General features: G+C 56.9%; 1 protein-coding gene across 4 annotated transcripts in view; it reads right to left on the bottom strand.

The window, feature by feature from the left end:
- UNC5B (unc-5 netrin receptor B) overlaps positions 1-16,350 on the bottom strand; it is a 90,441-nt gene that overhangs the window by 4,385 nt on the left and 69,706 nt on the right. For 2 of the 4 annotated variants that reach the window (XM_021676352.2, XM_012460289.2), the window contains exons 3-16: positions 13,511-13,654; positions 12,929-13,032; positions 11,506-11,686; positions 10,614-10,781; positions 9,621-9,785; positions 9,365-9,397; positions 7,284-7,478; positions 6,573-6,962; positions 5,856-5,943; positions 4,840-5,008; positions 4,481-4,714; positions 2,567-2,716; positions 1,774-1,938; positions 352-533 (exon numbers count right to left, since the gene is read on the bottom strand). In XM_021676352.2, coding sequence (XP_021532027.1) covers positions 352-533; positions 1,774-1,938; positions 2,567-2,716; positions 4,481-4,714; positions 4,840-5,008; positions 5,856-5,943; positions 6,573-6,962; positions 7,284-7,478; positions 9,365-9,397; positions 9,621-9,785; positions 10,614-10,781; positions 11,506-11,686; positions 12,929-13,032; positions 13,511-13,654 — 2,368 coding nt within the window. Of the gene's footprint in view, positions 1-351; positions 534-1,773; positions 1,939-2,566; positions 2,717-4,480; positions 4,715-4,839; positions 5,009-5,855; positions 5,944-6,572; positions 6,963-7,283; positions 7,479-9,364; positions 9,398-9,620; positions 9,786-10,613; positions 10,782-11,505; positions 11,687-12,928; positions 13,033-13,510; positions 13,655-13,826; positions 14,143-16,350 lie in introns of those variants that run through there. The other 2 variants (XM_012460293.3, XM_021676353.2) reach the window with 2 other exon arrangements.

Genomic DNA, 16,350 nt, shown 5'->3' with positions numbered 1-16,350 from the left:
TCCTAGATAACAGGTGCCGACAATGACATCACCAGGCTGATGCCCTGGCTTCGAGTCTCCTGCTGTTCCGGGAAAGGGGCAGGTGGAGCGTTACCGCGCACAATGGGAAAATAGCAGGGCCTGAGCATCTGCCTGGCCCCAGGACCAGCACTCTGAGCATGATGCTCCTCAAGGGAACAGTATTCTCGAACTTTGCATGTCCAACGCTGAGTTCCTGATTTGCCACAAATGGTGGCAAATGAGTAGCTGGTCTGGGAGCTGGTCCTGGCTGTTAGGCTGCGTGCCCTGCCTGCCCTTGTGAGGCCTTGAGGATGAAGGAGATGGGGGTGGGCCACGGTGTGGGATACTCACCGGTCCATAGAGAGCTTTTGCGCCAACATCCGCCAGTCATTGCCCCGTGAGTTGGGGGCATCTAAGCTGTTGCATATTTTCTGGCGGATAGACAGTGGGATCTTGAAGGCATAAGGTCCCAGTTGGGTAGTGATGGCGCCACCAGGGGCAGAGCAGAGAGTGTCCAGGGAGCCAGCAGGTGTCTATAAGGGCAGGGGACCAAGAGTGAGGGGGCACAGCGCTCGGCGTCTGCCCTCCAGCCTCCTTGCCCTTGGACTGTGAGTTCATTGAGCCTTGAGTCACTCCCACTCCTCTGGACAGGCTCCTACTGCTCAGGCAGGAGCTTCTCCCCTGAAGGGTCAGTTCCCAAGGGCAAGGCCTGCATGGCCACCCTCTAGGTCTCAGGGGGTGCACCATGCTTATGTAAGGCCTCAGGCAAATGCAGATGCAGCCTCATAGTTAGGAAGCCCCAAGAAGCTCCAGCCATAGTCTAACCCACATGCACCCATTTTACAGGTGGAAAGTGAAGTCTAGAAATGGGGAGTGGCTTGCTCATGGCCACATGCCAAGTTAGTGGCAGACCTGGGTCCAGATCTATATCCAGTGCTCTTTACAATGCCCCAAGAATAGGATCTAGTGTTGTCCTGGATGGCCTGGATTTTTAAACCTCAGTATGGATTTATAGTGGTTGAGAACCACAGACCTGGTCCTTGCATCAGCCTGGGTTCAAATCCAGTCTTGCCATTGTATTGTGTGCAAATCCTTGCCCTTCCTGAAGCCTACTTTCTCACCTCCCAGGTGGGGATCATATCTGTCATGCGTCTCCCAGTGTTTGAGAAGATTTAGTGAGATCATATAAGTTTTCTGGTACATGCCAAGCATTCATTGATCTCACTAAATCAATATTGATCTCACTCAATCAATGAATGATGCTTGTTAGCAAAACATGACCAAATCCCCGCTCAGACTTGGGAGGTGAGAGGGAACTACAGGGGTCTGTGTGGTGCCTCCTAGCCCCAGACCCCAGAGGACAGTGACCTCTGGCCCTCACCTCCGCCAGAGTAGTGTGCAACTGGAATATCTGGCCCCCGTTCCCTCACCCCCACCAGCATGGTGTGCAGCTGGAATATCTGCCCTCCCTTCCCTCACCCCCACCAGTGTGGTGTGCAGCTAGAGTATCTGCCCTCCCTTCCCTCACCCCCACCAGCGTGGTGTGCAGCTAGAATATCAGCCCTCCCTTCCCTCACTCCCACCAGCGTGGTGTGCAGCTGGAATATCTTCCCTCCCTTCCCTCACCTCCACCAGAGTGGTGTGCAGCTGGAATATCTGCCCCCTCTTCCCTCACCTCCGCCAGTGTGGTGTTTAGCTGGAATATCTGGCCCCCCTTCCCTCAGCCCCATCAGCGTGGTGTGCAGCTGGAATGTCTAGCCCCCCTTCCCTCACCTCTGCCAGCGTGGTGTGCAGCTGGAATATCTGGCCTTCCCCTTCCACCTGCCGCACACAGATCTTGCAGGTGAGCTCCGTGGAGGCCAAGCTGTGCCTCTCCAGGGTGAAAGTGCAGTGCAGGGCCTTCTGGCTGCCACTCCAGATGTGATAGAAGGGGATCTCCTGCAGGAGGAGGGCATCAGGACCAGGCAGGCGAGGCCAGCCTGCCCTGTCCTCATGGAAATGGAGGCTTCGGGGAGGGTTGGGAGCTTCAAGGGGCAGTTCAGGCCCCTCCTCCCAGATGGGCAGAGGTCAAGTACCCTAAGCTAGCCAGCTGAGTTGGTGTCAGGCCCTCAGTTCCAGAAGGGAGCTGAGGCGGTGTATGTGGGGGAGGGAAAGGCACGTGTGTGTGTGTGTGTGTGTGTGTGTGTGTGTGTGTGTGTGTGTCGGGGGCTGAGGGGTCTCATGGTCTCAGTGCTGCTGGGTGGGCAGCAGGCTGTGGTGTCAGAGATGAGATGGACAGTCTGCCAGGAGGACATGCCTGGAAGGGTGGGGGGAGGCTCTGTGAGGATGAAGGGCACAGGCATCTGTGCATGGGGGTGTGTGACAGGGCAAGAGTGTGCATGTGGCTGCCCATCACCATGAATTTGGGGACGTGCCTGGGGATGGCTGGGAGCCTGGGCTGAGAGGAGATAGAGGCAGCAATGAGAGACCCAGGGAGGGGTAAGGCACAGGACAGAGCGGGAGGGAGCTGGTCTTCCTGGGCAGCCTTTAAGTGGTGCCCCTCCGCACCCATGAGCCCAGCCCTCACCTGATATTTGGCCAGCAGCTTGCTCCTCCAATGGGCATGGGGGAGGTCATGGAGAGAGAGGCGCAGGTTGTGGTAACTGTCCTTGAACACCAGGGGTTTTGGCTCCTCCACCAAGTAGCCACCCAGAGTCCGCTCCAGCTCGAGCACCTCCTGTAGGCCAGGGGCATGGGGAAGGGGAGCCCATCACACTTGGCCAATGGGCCTCTTCTGCTACACTCTGTGGGGCAGGGGGCAGGGGCCCATCTGAGTGCATGGCTGGGCATCTGCAAGAGCTCACAGAGGGCTTATGGTGTGGGAAGATGAATGGATGATGGATGGATGACAGACAGTGGGACAGATGACTAGATGAATGAATTTACAGATGACCGTATGGCTAATAAATGGACAGATGGATGGATAAATGGATAGATGGCTAGAAAGACAGACAGATGAATATATAGATGGATATACAAGGATGGGTTTGTGAATAGAAAGATAGAAGAAAAGATAAATGAATGGATAGACGAGAATTGACTGGGTAAACAGATGGGCTGGTGACTAAATGAGTGTATGGTCAGATTAACAGAAAGATGGATGGATGGATGAACAGAGGGACAGATGGATGGATAATGGATGGGGGGGTTCAATAAACAAAGAATGCCATCAGGCCAAAACCTGGTAACTTCCCTCTTGATTTGTATACCACCCTGAGGTCAAAGCTGGACATTAGCAAGTGACCCAGGACCAAGAGATCCAGCTGCAGGAGCACTTCCCAGGTGCCTCCCACCCATTGCAGGGCCACTGGAGTCTCAAGCCAGTGTCCTCCCAGCATGGGACACTCCTTCTCTCATGGGCCTTTCACCTATGTTGTCTGCAGTGTGGGCTTTGGAACAAGTCCCATGAACCTGGGAGATGAAGGGGTTGGACCAGGGAGCAGGAATGGGAGGCGCATTCTGGAGCCACCGGAAAGGACCATGAAGGATGAGCCTGAGCTCCTGAAAATGGGAGGAACACTCGAAGGAATGCACAAGGGCTCTGATGCTCGGCGGGGTGGTGAATAGTGGTGCTAATGCAGGGCTCCGCACCTGCCGTCATCAGGCTCTAGGTACTAAAAGACCCCCCCACTTCCCTCCCTCCAGTCCCAACCACTCCTCATCTGTACAACCCATCCTTCACTTGGGGCACTGCTCTCCATCCTTTTGCATATGCTAGGAGCCTGGCTGTCAGCCGTAACCCCTACTCTCACTGCCCATCCCATCAGTCACTGGTTCCGTCCATTCGACTGACCATAATACACAGCATCCAGCCCCGCCTTTCCTGGCTGCTGCCACTACCTGTGGCCCAGGGTCAAGCCCCAGCTTCTCAACAGGCCTCTCCACCTCTTATCTACCCACCTGAGTGTAGCCACAGAGGCTTGCTAAAGAGCACCTGTGAACAGGTGTCTTCCAGGTCCATCCCCGTTCCTACAGGATAGATTCCAAATTCCTTGGGACGACCCCTGAGGCTCCTGGGAAGTTGAGCCCTGCCCATCTCTCCCGCCCTCACATTCATACATTCCCTATGCCTTTCAGTCGGTCATGCTGAAACAGATATGAAACACAGTCATTTCTGTTGGTCTGGAATGCCCTTCACTCCTACGTGTCAGCTTTCTCAGAGATCCTCCCCACCAGCTCAGGTCCCTCCCAGTCTGATGCTCCCTCAGTCCTGGGCAGACCCCATCAGAGCCTTCAGGGATTCCTAGTCTGCCTCCCACCTCTAACCTGGATCTTGGTGAGGCAGGCCCTGTGCCCAAGGCTGTTTCAGTGTGTCAGGGCCACATGCGTGACCTAATAAGGCTGGTGGTAGGGAGGGCCCATGAGCCTGGGGAGGGAGATGCTGGCAGAGACCATGCAGCTGGCCAACCAGGGTTGTGTGGGCACCTGCAGTTGGCCCTACCTTCAGTGCCACAGGCGTGTCCTCCAGGCAGTAGACCCGGAGGCTATACTCCAGGGAGGTGCAGAGGGCGGGGGCAAAGACGGCCAGCTGGAGCCGCTTGACTGCTGAGCGGGAGTAGGACTCGCCCGTGAACACGTAGGTGCCCAGCTGATCCAGCAGGATGTGGCAGGCCCTGGGCTCCAGCTGGCAGTAGCAGGGTGTGTTCAGGGTCTCCTCGTCCAGGGTTACCACCTCCTAGAGGGGACAGCAAGGGTAGGGTAGTGGTCACAGTTATTCAGCCTGGGCCAGATGCAAGGGGCTTTCTCTTGCTGCTCTGGGCAGGTTGGGAGAGCTGGGCCAGCCTTCACCCTGGCTCTCACCTCCCAGTGGCCCTGGTGGGCCTGGGTCTTGAGCTGAAAGATCCAGTCGCCAGCACTGACTTCGGCACAGTGGGGCATGGTGAGGATGACGGGGCGGCACAGCAGGAGGCCTGCAGGCCCGCAGGTCACCGAGGGGCTCAATACTGTCTGGGTCCCTTCTGACAGCGGGCTGGGGAGGACACAGGGCAGGAGGGAGGCAGTGAGGGGAGGCCTGCAGAGCTCAGCAAGGGTGCAGAGTCCCGCTGGGTGCCGAAGTCTGCCCACTGACCAGCAGGTAGAGGGCAGCTCTGCCACTCAGGGCTCTGCATTCCCAGAGGTCATGAGGGCAAAGGAGGCAGAGAAAATGGCATGAACCTTGAGGTTGTTTGCAGATTTCTGCTATCCCACTGCAACATTATCATAGCTCAAAATTCCTTGCTTAAATTTTCCAAGGTTGTGGAATGTTTTTGACAGGTCGCGTCAAAGTGCCCTCCAGAGAGCTGGTTCCAGTCTATACTCCCACGTGCCACAGGAGGCCATGTTCCTCTTGCCAGCATCAGGGTATTATCATTTGGACCTTGGAAAAAGGTCCTTACAAATTCCTTAATCTAAAAAAAAATCCCGAAATACCTCATGGTTGTTTTCATTTGTTTTCTTTGACTGCAAATTAGACTGAACATTTTCTCATCACCTACTGGCCAGTGTGTGTGTGAAAGAGAGTGTGTGTGAATCACTTGTTCCTATCCTTTGCCCAATTTCACAGTAAGATGTTTAGTTTTTCTTACTGATCTACAAAATCTCTTTACATAGTAAGGATATTCAGCCCTTTGTCATCTTTGCAGCCAGCTCCCCCTTGCCTTTGAGCTTTACAATTTACGGTGTTGGTTCTGCAAGTTTTAAACATGGAAGCAATAAGACTAATGCTTTTTTTGGAGGACTGTCTGGTCTTAGCATCAGGCTTAGAAGGGGAGCCAAGTGTGGGCAGGCAGCAAGGGATGGGAGGAAGAAAAAGGAGCAGGGGCTGGGGTTCTACTCACAGGGTGTTTTCTGCCTTGTTGATGAGTAGATACATCTCGTAGAACTTGCCCTGGGGAATGGCTCCATTGGGCACCAGCAGGCTGACCCCTATGGGGAAAGGGAGGTCGGCAGGGAGTCCAGGAGCTTAGGAGGACAGGGGTTGGGAAGTTGGCCGGGAGAGAAAGGTATCTCTTGTTCTGCAGGTGGTCACCAGCCAGAGGTGGAGGAGAGGGTCTGGGGATTGGGTGCAAGCAAAGGCCACGTCACTGACCAGTGATGGCTTGTCTAGGAAGACAGGGGTCTCTGACATTGCTATGAGGTCTGGAGGTCCAAGTCCTAGCTTATCTCCTAACTCAGTGTATGATGCTGGGAAGCTGCTAATTGCTGGCTTTGCGATCTAAGATGGGCACTGCTGCCCCTCTGCTGCTAGTTCTAGGACAGTGCTTTGTAGGTTTGCTAAACTACATAGATCTATTCTCTCTCACTTAACAGAGACACTGAGGCTTAGCAGGTGGCCAGCCCAGGGTTCCTCTGCCCTAGTGAGGGCACAGGCAGGCCTGAAGCCTAGTTCTTCTTAGTCAGACCTCTATTTTATACGCATTTCCTGCCGCCAGGCTTCCCCTTCCCCATCTGTGAGATGGGATAGGGCAGCCCTATCTTCTGCTGGATGGGTGTTGGGGTAGCCCACAGAGGAGGTGCTAAGGCCAGGCTGACGCACAAGCAGGGCAGGGCCTCACCTGTGCCGGGGATGCTGAGCCTCCCACCCAGGCAGCCAAAGGTGCCGCTGACGCTGCTCCCCGGGTCTCGGGGCAGGCCCAGGAGCTGCTGGGAGCCGAGGCTGGCGCTGCGCAGGTGCAGGAAGTGGCTGTCCCGGGTGAAATCGCTAGGGTATGTTCCCGGCGGCAGGACTCCCAGCAGGTCAGCCCCGTCTGCCAGGCCTTGCCCAGAGCCTGTGGTGCTGGAGCTGTAGACCTTGACCTTGAGGCTGGGTAAGGAGTCCAGCAGGGGAGAGTTGGTCATGAGGATCTTGTCGGTGGAGTCCTGCAGGGCACACACGGGTCCGCGGTAGATGCCGGCGCTGGCTGTCAGGTCGGGAGGCACAGAGGGGTGTAGGAGCTGCGGGTTGCCTGCAGGAGTGGGGGCTACAGTCAGACCCAGCTGTGCCTCAGCTCACTGGCCCAGCTCCCACTGCAAATCCTACCCAAATGTCCAGCTGTGAAAGGCTCAATTGCTGCCAGCTGCAGGAAGCTTTGGGAATCCCACAGCCTGGGTCATTCCCTTCCTTCTCTGTATTTCTCTAATCCACACCCATCCACATAGTTATTTCCAGAGCAAACTCCGGAAAAACCCCAGGAGGGAGTCAAGAGCCTGGCTCTGGTCGGGGTGCCACCACAGCCCTCTGGATATCCTGCCTCTGCCAACCACCCCAGACACCCTTGGGTTCTTACTAGGCCTCGCCGTCTTGAAGTTGACAGGGTGGAAACCACCGGTCAGAGCGGCAGATGAGTCAGTGATGTCTGTGTCGAAGTCATGGCAGTTGCGGCGGTACACCACCACCCCCACCGCCATGAGCACGGCCACGACCACGAAGATGGCCACCACAAGCCCCGCATACAGCGCCGCGTCCCCCGAGGCCTCCAGCACTGCAGGGACAGGAGGACCACATAAGAGGCAGACCAGGCGCTGCGGGAGTCAGGGAGGCCCTGGGTCCCTAGAAAGGGCAGGGCCCAGGCCCAACCAGCGTGGTGCTGAGTTCCAGTATGAGCCCTGCCTCCACAGGCTGGCAACCTTGGGCAAGCCTTGAACTCCTCTATTGGTAAGACGGGCTCAAAGTCCCTGCCTTACTGCCCTCCTAGTTGTAGCAGTGAGAAAAAAAAGAACAAACATGATCATGCCATGTGTGAACTCATGCTCACTGCTGAGGAGACAGGGTCTGTGGCTGGGAGTCACTGGGGCTACACCATTTGCCCTGTGAGCGCTGGGATTAAAACCACTGAGTCTATAGCAATTTCCATAGAACCAAAGGCCCTGGCTCTGTTTCTTTGTAAGTAGCTGTTCTGACCTCTTCTTCCATTCCATGCTCTGAGGGTGGGAGGTGGAGGGACGGGGAGCCGAAGGCATGGAATGAGATGCACGGCAATGGGGTGGAGAAGAGGTGAGCAGGTGGGGAGAAGGATGGGCCAGGGAGGTAACCCATGGCTACGCTTTCCTCCCCCAGGCAGACATGGCTGGGCAGGAAGCACCACGGTCAAAGTGGCAGGGCCTGAAGTAGGGCTGTGTGGTAGAGCTTTCTACAGTGGTGGAATAGCCTACGTCTGCACTGTCCCGTATGCAGCCACTAGTCACATAAGGCTCCTGAACAACTCAAATGTGGCCCGTACCATGGAGGAACTGAATTAAAAAATGTATCTAATTTTAATTAAGCTATATGTAAGTTTAAACAGCCGCATATGGCTGGTGGCTTCCACACTGGGCAGTTCAGGGAGAGCAAAGATGGCAGCCAAGATGGCTGCTCTTCCCCTTGCTTCCTTCGGGAGCTCCAGGAAGCACCTGTTCACGTGCTCTCTCCCTGGGGGTCCCTCAGAGAATAGGCCTGCTTCCTCTGCCTGGAGTCCTCCACACTCTGTGCTTGGGGTCAGCTTGAGGCTTTCAGCAAGGCAGGGCATGGCTCCCAGCCCCAGATGTCTGCCCACTTCCGACTTCTGTCCTGCTGTATCTCTCCTCAGCAGCCCTCACTCTTGGGCTCCCCAGAGGACCCCTCAGGGCTGGGCTCTTGGCTCAGCAGAGAAATGGCTCCCCCAGCTTGGCTCTGCCTCCTGATGCCCTCACTAACACCCAGGCCACTTGCCTGGTGATTTACACTCCAGCCCGACCCCCAGTGAGCTTGGGTGAGGGCCTCACTGATTTTATGATGCCAGAACTATCTGGAAATTGTAGTTTAATTACCATGGGCCAATCTGCTCAAGTGGCTTTGCTGCTGTGATGTGAATGCAGTGGCAGCTCAGCCTCTGGGGCTGGAGGGCGAGCCCTCGGGAGCTGACGCTGGGCAGCGGGCATCACAGACAATTTGGGAGGCTTGGCCCAGCTGCTGACATGGAGGCACAGCAAACGGGCATGAGGCTGGACTGGAATGGTGACTCCCTGGACCTGGCCCAGAGAGGAAGGCCAAGGGCATATGGCTAAGAACACCAGCTTTGGCTATAAAAATGTTTTGGTTCAAATCTTGGCTCTGCTACTTCTTGGCTGGGTCTCTGGCAAGTCCCTTCATCTCTCTGGGACTCAGTTTCCCCTCCTATGAGAGGAGGCTCAGTGGGGTGTCCTAGGGCCTTTCTTTTCTGTTAGTCAAGGGTTTGCCTGTCTGCCGTGATGGAGATGCAGACACATGCAGTGTCAGGTGTAGATGACCCCATGGGGGTGGGTGGGGGCATCTGCAGCTCTCCCTGCCCTGAACCCTGCACCCGGGTAAAGCCAGCCAAAGAGAACCAGAGATCCCCCAGGGGAAAAAGGACAGCCATGAAATGGGACTTACGGTGGCTGTTGGGGTCGCTTAGAGTTTTCTTATCTGTCAAGGGAAATAAAGGGAAAGACAATGACACAGGTGACAGGGAAAGGACGGCAGAGAAGGCGAGGGAACGATGAGATGAGATGATGGATGTGGTGGGGGGCAGAGACCCTGAGGACTGCTGCACTGCAGGCCGGGCACTGAGGCATGGGGCTGGGTTTGGGGGACACTTACGTGGCTCCAGAGTCCCCACCCCCAGGGCCCCAACTTCCCCATGACTCACTTTGCATACACAGCCCGTCTGTGCAGTTCTTAGAGTCGAGCAGTGTCCCGCTGCAGTCACGGCCTCCGTTCTGGGGCGGGGGCGCCATGCACTCGCGGCTGCGCCAGTGGGCACACTCGGTGCTGCAGGCTGACCACTTGCTCCACTCCGTCCACGCCCCATCAACTGTAAGAGTATGACACTCAGGAGCATGTGCACGCACAGACATGGGCACACACAGTCACGCGTGCAGAACACAGCAATGCCCGAACACACATGCATGCATACACACCATGGAAGGAAAAGAGGGACCCAGGACACATGTGTGCCACACAGGGAAATCCACATGATATCCACATGGCACATGCCAAGGAGCAGCCAAATGAACCAGGCAGGTGGACAAAGAGGGTACAGATAGATGTGTAAGCTTATCAACACGAGACAGCCCAGTCCACAACTGTACACACACAGACACAAACAGGGTAAAGAAAAACAATGTAGGCACAAACACACCACCCAAGAGAGAGAACGCAGCACATGTGGGGGGCAGGGGAGCAGAGGGGCCGCTACGGAGAGTGAGATGAATGGGAGGACTGTCAGTAGGAATAGGGTCTGTGGCCACAGTCGTCTTAACCATTAGGGGCAAGAGGCTGTCCCTGAGGCTGGGCAAGAGGCTGTCCCTGAGGCTGGGCAGCTCTGAAACCTTGGCCTGAGGCTGGCTGACACACTGACACTCAGAACCCTTAGCTTGGAGGGCAGAAGAGCCCAGGCTAGAGGGTCAGAGAGAAGGGGCCACCCCTCAGAGCCTCTGCCTCCATCTCACCTGCAGCCCAGGGCAGATTAAGGGGTCAGTGGTCAGAGCATCTAGTCCAGCCTGGGCAGTCGGCTGTGGGCTTGGGACAGGCACATTCTGCTCCCCATGCTGGGGAGAGAATGGCCATCCTGGCTCTGGCACACAATACAGAGGGTGGGACAGGGTTCAGGGTGGGGCTGAGTGTGGACAAGGCACCTTACCTGGGCAGACGGTGGTGCAGGCGGTCTTCTGGAAGGCCTGGCCCTCGCAGAAGGCCCCTCCGTTGAGTGGAGTGGGGTTGGTGCAGGTCCGGGTGCGCTTCTGCCAGCCTCGGCCACAGCGGTTGGAGCAGGGTGACCACTCTGCCCAGCTGGACCAGCCACCATTCACTGCAAGGCAGCAGCTGTCACCTGGTTGGCCTGGCTCTGGGACCCTCTACCCTCCCCTAAACCCATCCCTCACCCTGACGAGGCTCCTCTGCTGAAGCCTGGCCTCCCTGGTGAGATCCTTTCTGCCTACAGCGTGAGGGACTCAGAAGAGGCAGGCAGAGCTGGGCTGCAACCGCCAGCACTAGAGGGGACCCAGGAAGTTACCGTCTATGCCCCCACCTTGTTGTAAGACGGCAAGGAAGATCCAGAAAGGGCTGCCACTTCCCCAGGGTCACCCTGGGAGTGTTGGGGGCCTGGGACTGTGCCTGGGCCTCTTTCTAGGACTCTGTAAAGTCAGCTTAGCTTTGGCTCCGCTCCTTCCACCCATAGGGCCCAAGGGGGCAGCAAAGAACAGCTTACAAGCCTGGGCATCGGTCCTTAACTCTAGCAGGACAACAGGCTTCTGGGCACACTGACTGGGCCCTGCCTCAGCCCCCAGACTTACAGAGAATTGGGTCTTCTCTGTCAGAGTTAGCCAAGGCATCCTGAGAACTGGGGAGTGCTCCTGGCTGGGGACCCAGGAATGCCCAACTTGGCCATGAATTTTGCTGCGTTGTGACCTTGGTCAAATCACTTCCTCTCTCTGGGCTGCATCCTCTACCAATCCAGGGGTCCCACCTAGCCCCAGGCTCTCCCCTCCCCTCCCTTGGCCGTGTCTGCCCCTCCCACTCCGAGCAGCCCGCACCGTAGACGGTAACGGTGGCAGTGGTACTCCGGCGTTTGGCCACGATGTTCTTGGCCACGCAGGTATAGTTGGCCGTGTCCGACAGGCGAGCCTGGCGGATGATGAGGTTGTGGTCGATGGTGAGCAGGAAGTTGGTGTCCTGGGTGGGGTCGATGACATCCTCATTCTTGAGCCATTCCACCTGCAAGAGTGGGGGTGAGGGGGCAGTGAGGGCCCAGGGCAGGTCTGACCATAAACAGGGCAGTTCTACCAGGGTCAACACCACGGTCGTGACGGTGACAAGGCAGGACCTTGGGGGGACTATAGCACTGTACAGCTCCGTGGTTAAGAGCGCCATTTGGCAGCCGGGCAGTCTTGGGAGGGGACTTATCACTCAGGGCCTCAATTTCATCAACTGCAAGATGGAAGTGAATAGCACCTACCCCATAGGGATCCATTGTGAGGATTACACGAGTTAGCATGTGTGAGGTGCCGAGAACAGTGCTCAGAGTAAGTTGAGTTAAGCTAACTAAATAAGCACTAGCTAGGAGTATCTGTCTTTATCATTAACTCCTCCCGGCTCTGCTAGCCAGGATAAAAAGGCTGGGAGGTGATAGGAACAAGGTCCCCGGATCTGGCAGACCTGGGTCCAAACCCCAGCTCTGCCACTCACCAGCTGCCTTGCCCTAGGTGGCCACTGGGCCCCTCCCAGCCCTGCTTCCCCACTGTAGGATGGAATGGTAACATCGCTTTGCAGGGCGGCTGCAGAGACCAGCGTGCCAAGTGCCTGGGATACATGAGCCAGGGGTGTTTGTCTGAGCCCATTGTGCAGAGGAGAGCTAGGGCTGGGAGAGGCTGAGTGATGAGTGCACGTTTTTGGGGATCAGACAGGGCTGATCCCAGGCTAGAAGTCCAAGGTCCCGACTGCTCCAACCCTCTGCTCCACTGGGCAAAGCCCTAATCCCTGGACCGCCAGTGCAGGGAGTTTCTGGAACACAGGTACGGACGGTGAGAGAGGACAGGCAATCCAAAGGCTGTGTGCTTTCAGGAAGGGGTGACCGGCTGGGGAGAACACACTCACACACACGCATCATGGGACTCTTTGGCAGCCATAAAGCTGGGGCCTTGGCTTCTGGGTGGGGCAGGAGATAGAGACTGAGCTGGGGGTCTACCTAGGGAGCCCCTGCCAGGAGTTCTGGGGATTTCTGCCCTAGCCTCCCTATCCTGTGGCATTATGCCTGTGGCAGGCCCAGCTGGGATCTGGCATGTGCTGTGTTCTGCAGAAGTGGCAGCTCCCTTCCCTGTCCCAAGCCTGGATCTCATCTGTAAAAGGGGGAGGGCTCTGGGAGACTAGCATCATGGCTGGTGGTAAATACTATGCCTGCCTGGCCCCTGCAGGCATGGCCACAGGGCCATGCTCAGTGGTCCCTACGTCCCTGCTCACCTCGGCCATGGGCATCCCCTCCGGCGGGCGGCACTGCAGGAGAACCTCATGGTCCAGGGGCACCTCCTTGCCCAGAGGCTCCTGATCGAAGTTCTTGCGCAGGTCTGGGAGAAGCGAGAGGGTCCCAAGGCAGTCAGGTGTGGGCAGGATTGGAACCTGATGTGCTACACTGTGGCCACTGGGTGGCAGTGCAGACCAAAGGAACTGTTCATGGGCCCACCTGGCTTTTGCCTGGGGAATTTCCTGTTCTCCAAAGGAAGGGGCCTCACTAGGCTGACTTGGGGGAACAGGGTTCCTTCCCTGATTCTAGGATCCTAAGCACATAGTAGCCCAGGATAGGATGGGTGAGGATCTGCCAGCTTCTTTTCTACAGAAGTAGATGAAAAGGGGCCCAGGTTCTGGGTCTAGGAGCCCTCTCTGAGCTGGCATCCACGCGCTGGGATATCTCTGCCATGGGCATCCTCAGCCAAGGACGCTGGAGGGGGCCCCACAGATGTGAAGTTCCCTCTCCAGCATCCTCAGTGATGGGTAAGGGTCCTGCAGGGATGGGGTGGGGTCGGGGTGGGGGTCAAGGTGGCGTACAGGCGATGCGGACGTAAGCTCGGCGACTCTTGGTGGTGCCCGCAGAGCTCCAGGCCACACATTGGCACCAGTAATCCTCCAGCCCAAAGAGCTCCTCCACCTGCTGTCGCGACACCTCGATCTGTACCTCGCGCACCCGCAGGCCTGGGAGGAGAAGAGAACTGTCAGGGGGCAGGGGCAAAGCCAGGATGTGAGGCATAGGACACCCCTCTGCCTTCCACCTCGGGTCCTGCTGGCTCTCCCACCCAGGTGCCCCTTTCCACCCATTCCTCCTATCTCCTGTCTCTACCCTGGTCCAAGCCTCACAGCCACTCACCTGCATACTGCAGAGGCTGACACAAGCCCTCTGCCCCATCCAGTGTGCTCCACCTGGCAGCTAGTGTCATCTCCAAAATGCACAGGTGGTGTGTCATTCCTCCCTGATAGGAGACCCTTCCTGTGGGGTCTCAGTGGCCTGCAGGCCGGCAGGGTCATCCCGGCAAGTGGCTCTGAGCCACACTGTACATCCACCATCCCCACCCCGCTGTGGCCTCACCAGGTGTCTTCCAGGCCCTCGTGTGCCCTGGCTCTGCAGCCATGGGCCCTTGCACATCAGTCCCCTGCCTGGAACTCTTCTGTCTCCTCTGGGCCCAGTGGCTTCCCAGTCACTGCCAGATTTCAGCTCAGCCTCATTTCCTGAGGAAAGCCCCCTCCTTGCTGCACCTCCCCCATACTCTCTCATGGCTCGACACTCCCATGGCTGCTCCGGATGTTTGTCTATGCAGCAATCACTCCCCTACCCAGCCTTATCTCCTCCCAGAACCCACCATTAACTGGACCCAGATTATTTATGGACACGTTCATGGGTTAAATGTCTGTCTCTTGCAGAAGAACAAGATGGGGCTTTGTCCTGCTTGCTGCAGTGGCCCAGGGCTTGGCACAGGAAGGGGGCTCAGCATGTGCAGAGGTGGGATGCTGGCTCTCCCTGGTCACCATTCAGGCCCTGTGTGCCTGGAGCTGAGGAAGTCCCTCTTCCAGGGAGCCCCTGATCTCTCAATGGCTCCCTGCCAGGGCCTAGGAAACTCCCTAGATAATGGGACCCACCAACCTATAAAAAGGGTTACTCAATCTTCTGCCAACCATCCCTCAATGAAGCCCTCCATGCTCAGGAAAGGAGGGAATCTGCCAGGAATGTGTACATCCATCTGAAGTTCCTCTCCAAAGGTTATAGAGGCTTCCTCCTCCTCCAGGAAGCCTCCCTGACTGTCTCCTATCTCAGAATTTCTAAAGCTGCTCCTCCCTGCCACGATGTATCCTATCTCATCCTCTCATTGCACCATGGGTTGTTAAGATTCACACACCCGGTGGCATGGTGCGTAAGGACAGGGTTGGATGGCTGGACAGGTTTGCGTCCTGGACCCACCCTCAAACCCCAGCTGGGAGACCTTTGATAAGTTACTCAGCCTCTCTGAGCCTCAGATCCCTCATCATAGTAAACTCTCAGGGTAAACTCTAAACAAGTCACTTGATCGTACCACTGTACTCCAGACTGGGCGCTGGCTACTCTGCCACAGCGCCCACTGGACACAAATGTACTCTGGCAAGTCATCTGGATCTCAACCAGCTTCTTCTTTTACCTTTGAAGAAACTGAAGCCCAGAGAGGGTAGGTGGCAGGCCCCAAGTCCCCCAGCAAGCTGCCGCAGAACAGAGGTCAGCTCTGTGTCTTTCCCAGGTTAAACTTGGTCCCCTCGCCCACAACTCCTTTCGAGACCTCTCCTGATGAAGTCATTGCCATAACTCTCCTATTGTTGAGGAGGGTGGGGTCCTTGTGCAGGGAGTCCAGACAGGGAGGACAGTCCTGTCCTGATGGCCAAGTATCTAAATGGGAGCTGACTGCGGGTTTGCCATCCAGAGAAGAGGATGCTTCAGGGGTGGGTGGAAGTGTCTGCCTTCTATGGCTGCCCGGAGGGCTGGCTTCACAGTCAATGCTGCATGGCCCAGGGAGCAGAGCCCCTGCCCCTTGCTTACCAGGCTGTGAACCTGGAAGACTGGGCTGTTTTAAGCGGGTCATCCATGCAAGAAGGTTTCAGCAGCACCAATAGCTGGACAGAAGGAAACCACCACCGGGGAGGAGGCACGACACCTCATCCATGATCACCAGCAGGCAGAGATGATGTAGGGCGCACAGGACAGGGGCCTTCAGTCTCCCAGACTTGGGACCCAGCGCCGGCTTGCTCTCACAAGCATGGCAATACCTGGCCCAGGACACCCAGGGTTAGGCTGCCTGCCCTGATCTGACATGAGCTGGTGGGGGCCTGTTCTGCCTCTCCTGGTCCCCACCTGTCCTCTGTGTTTTCAGGGCCTCAGAGAGTGCCAGGGAAGGCCAGGGCTAGAGAGTAGGAGGCTGAAGTGGAATCAGGCCCCAACACTGCCAAGGAAGCACTGCCCATTATTTGCAGCTAATGGGGACAACAGTGCCCCAATTTCTAGGGCTGGCAGGGCCTGTGTGCCTGGTGGCAGGGGAGTAAGAGCCATGCTGTTACTGTTGGTAACAATCACAGGGCTATTATTACTATTACTAACGGCCTGTGAGGGGCCCCAGCAGGCACACTGTTCCCTTGCCTTGCCCGGACCCCCATGGCTGACCTCTCATACAGGCCAGAGGGTCTCAGTGGGCAGAGAAGTAAGGACCGTTTGACAGAAAGAGGCCAAGGAAAGCCCGGAAAGAGGACAGAGGAAGCAGGCATTTATCAACTGCCTGCTGGGCCCTGGCACGCTGCTCCATGCTGTGCGTGCGCCACCTGGCTCTCCCCTCACCAGCACCTTCTGTCAACTTCCCAGTTTACAAGGAGAACTGGGG

Source organism: Aotus nancymaae, unplaced genomic scaffold, assembly GCF_030222135.1.
Source record: "Aotus nancymaae isolate 86718 unplaced genomic scaffold, 86718_ANA_hifiasm-v0.15.2.pri h1tg000010l, whole genome shotgun sequence".
Lineage (NCBI taxonomy): Eukaryota > Metazoa > Chordata > Mammalia > Primates > Aotidae > Aotus > Aotus nancymaae.
Note: the sequence above shows the minus strand (reverse complement) of the source record. Positions and strands in the feature narration are given on the sequence as shown.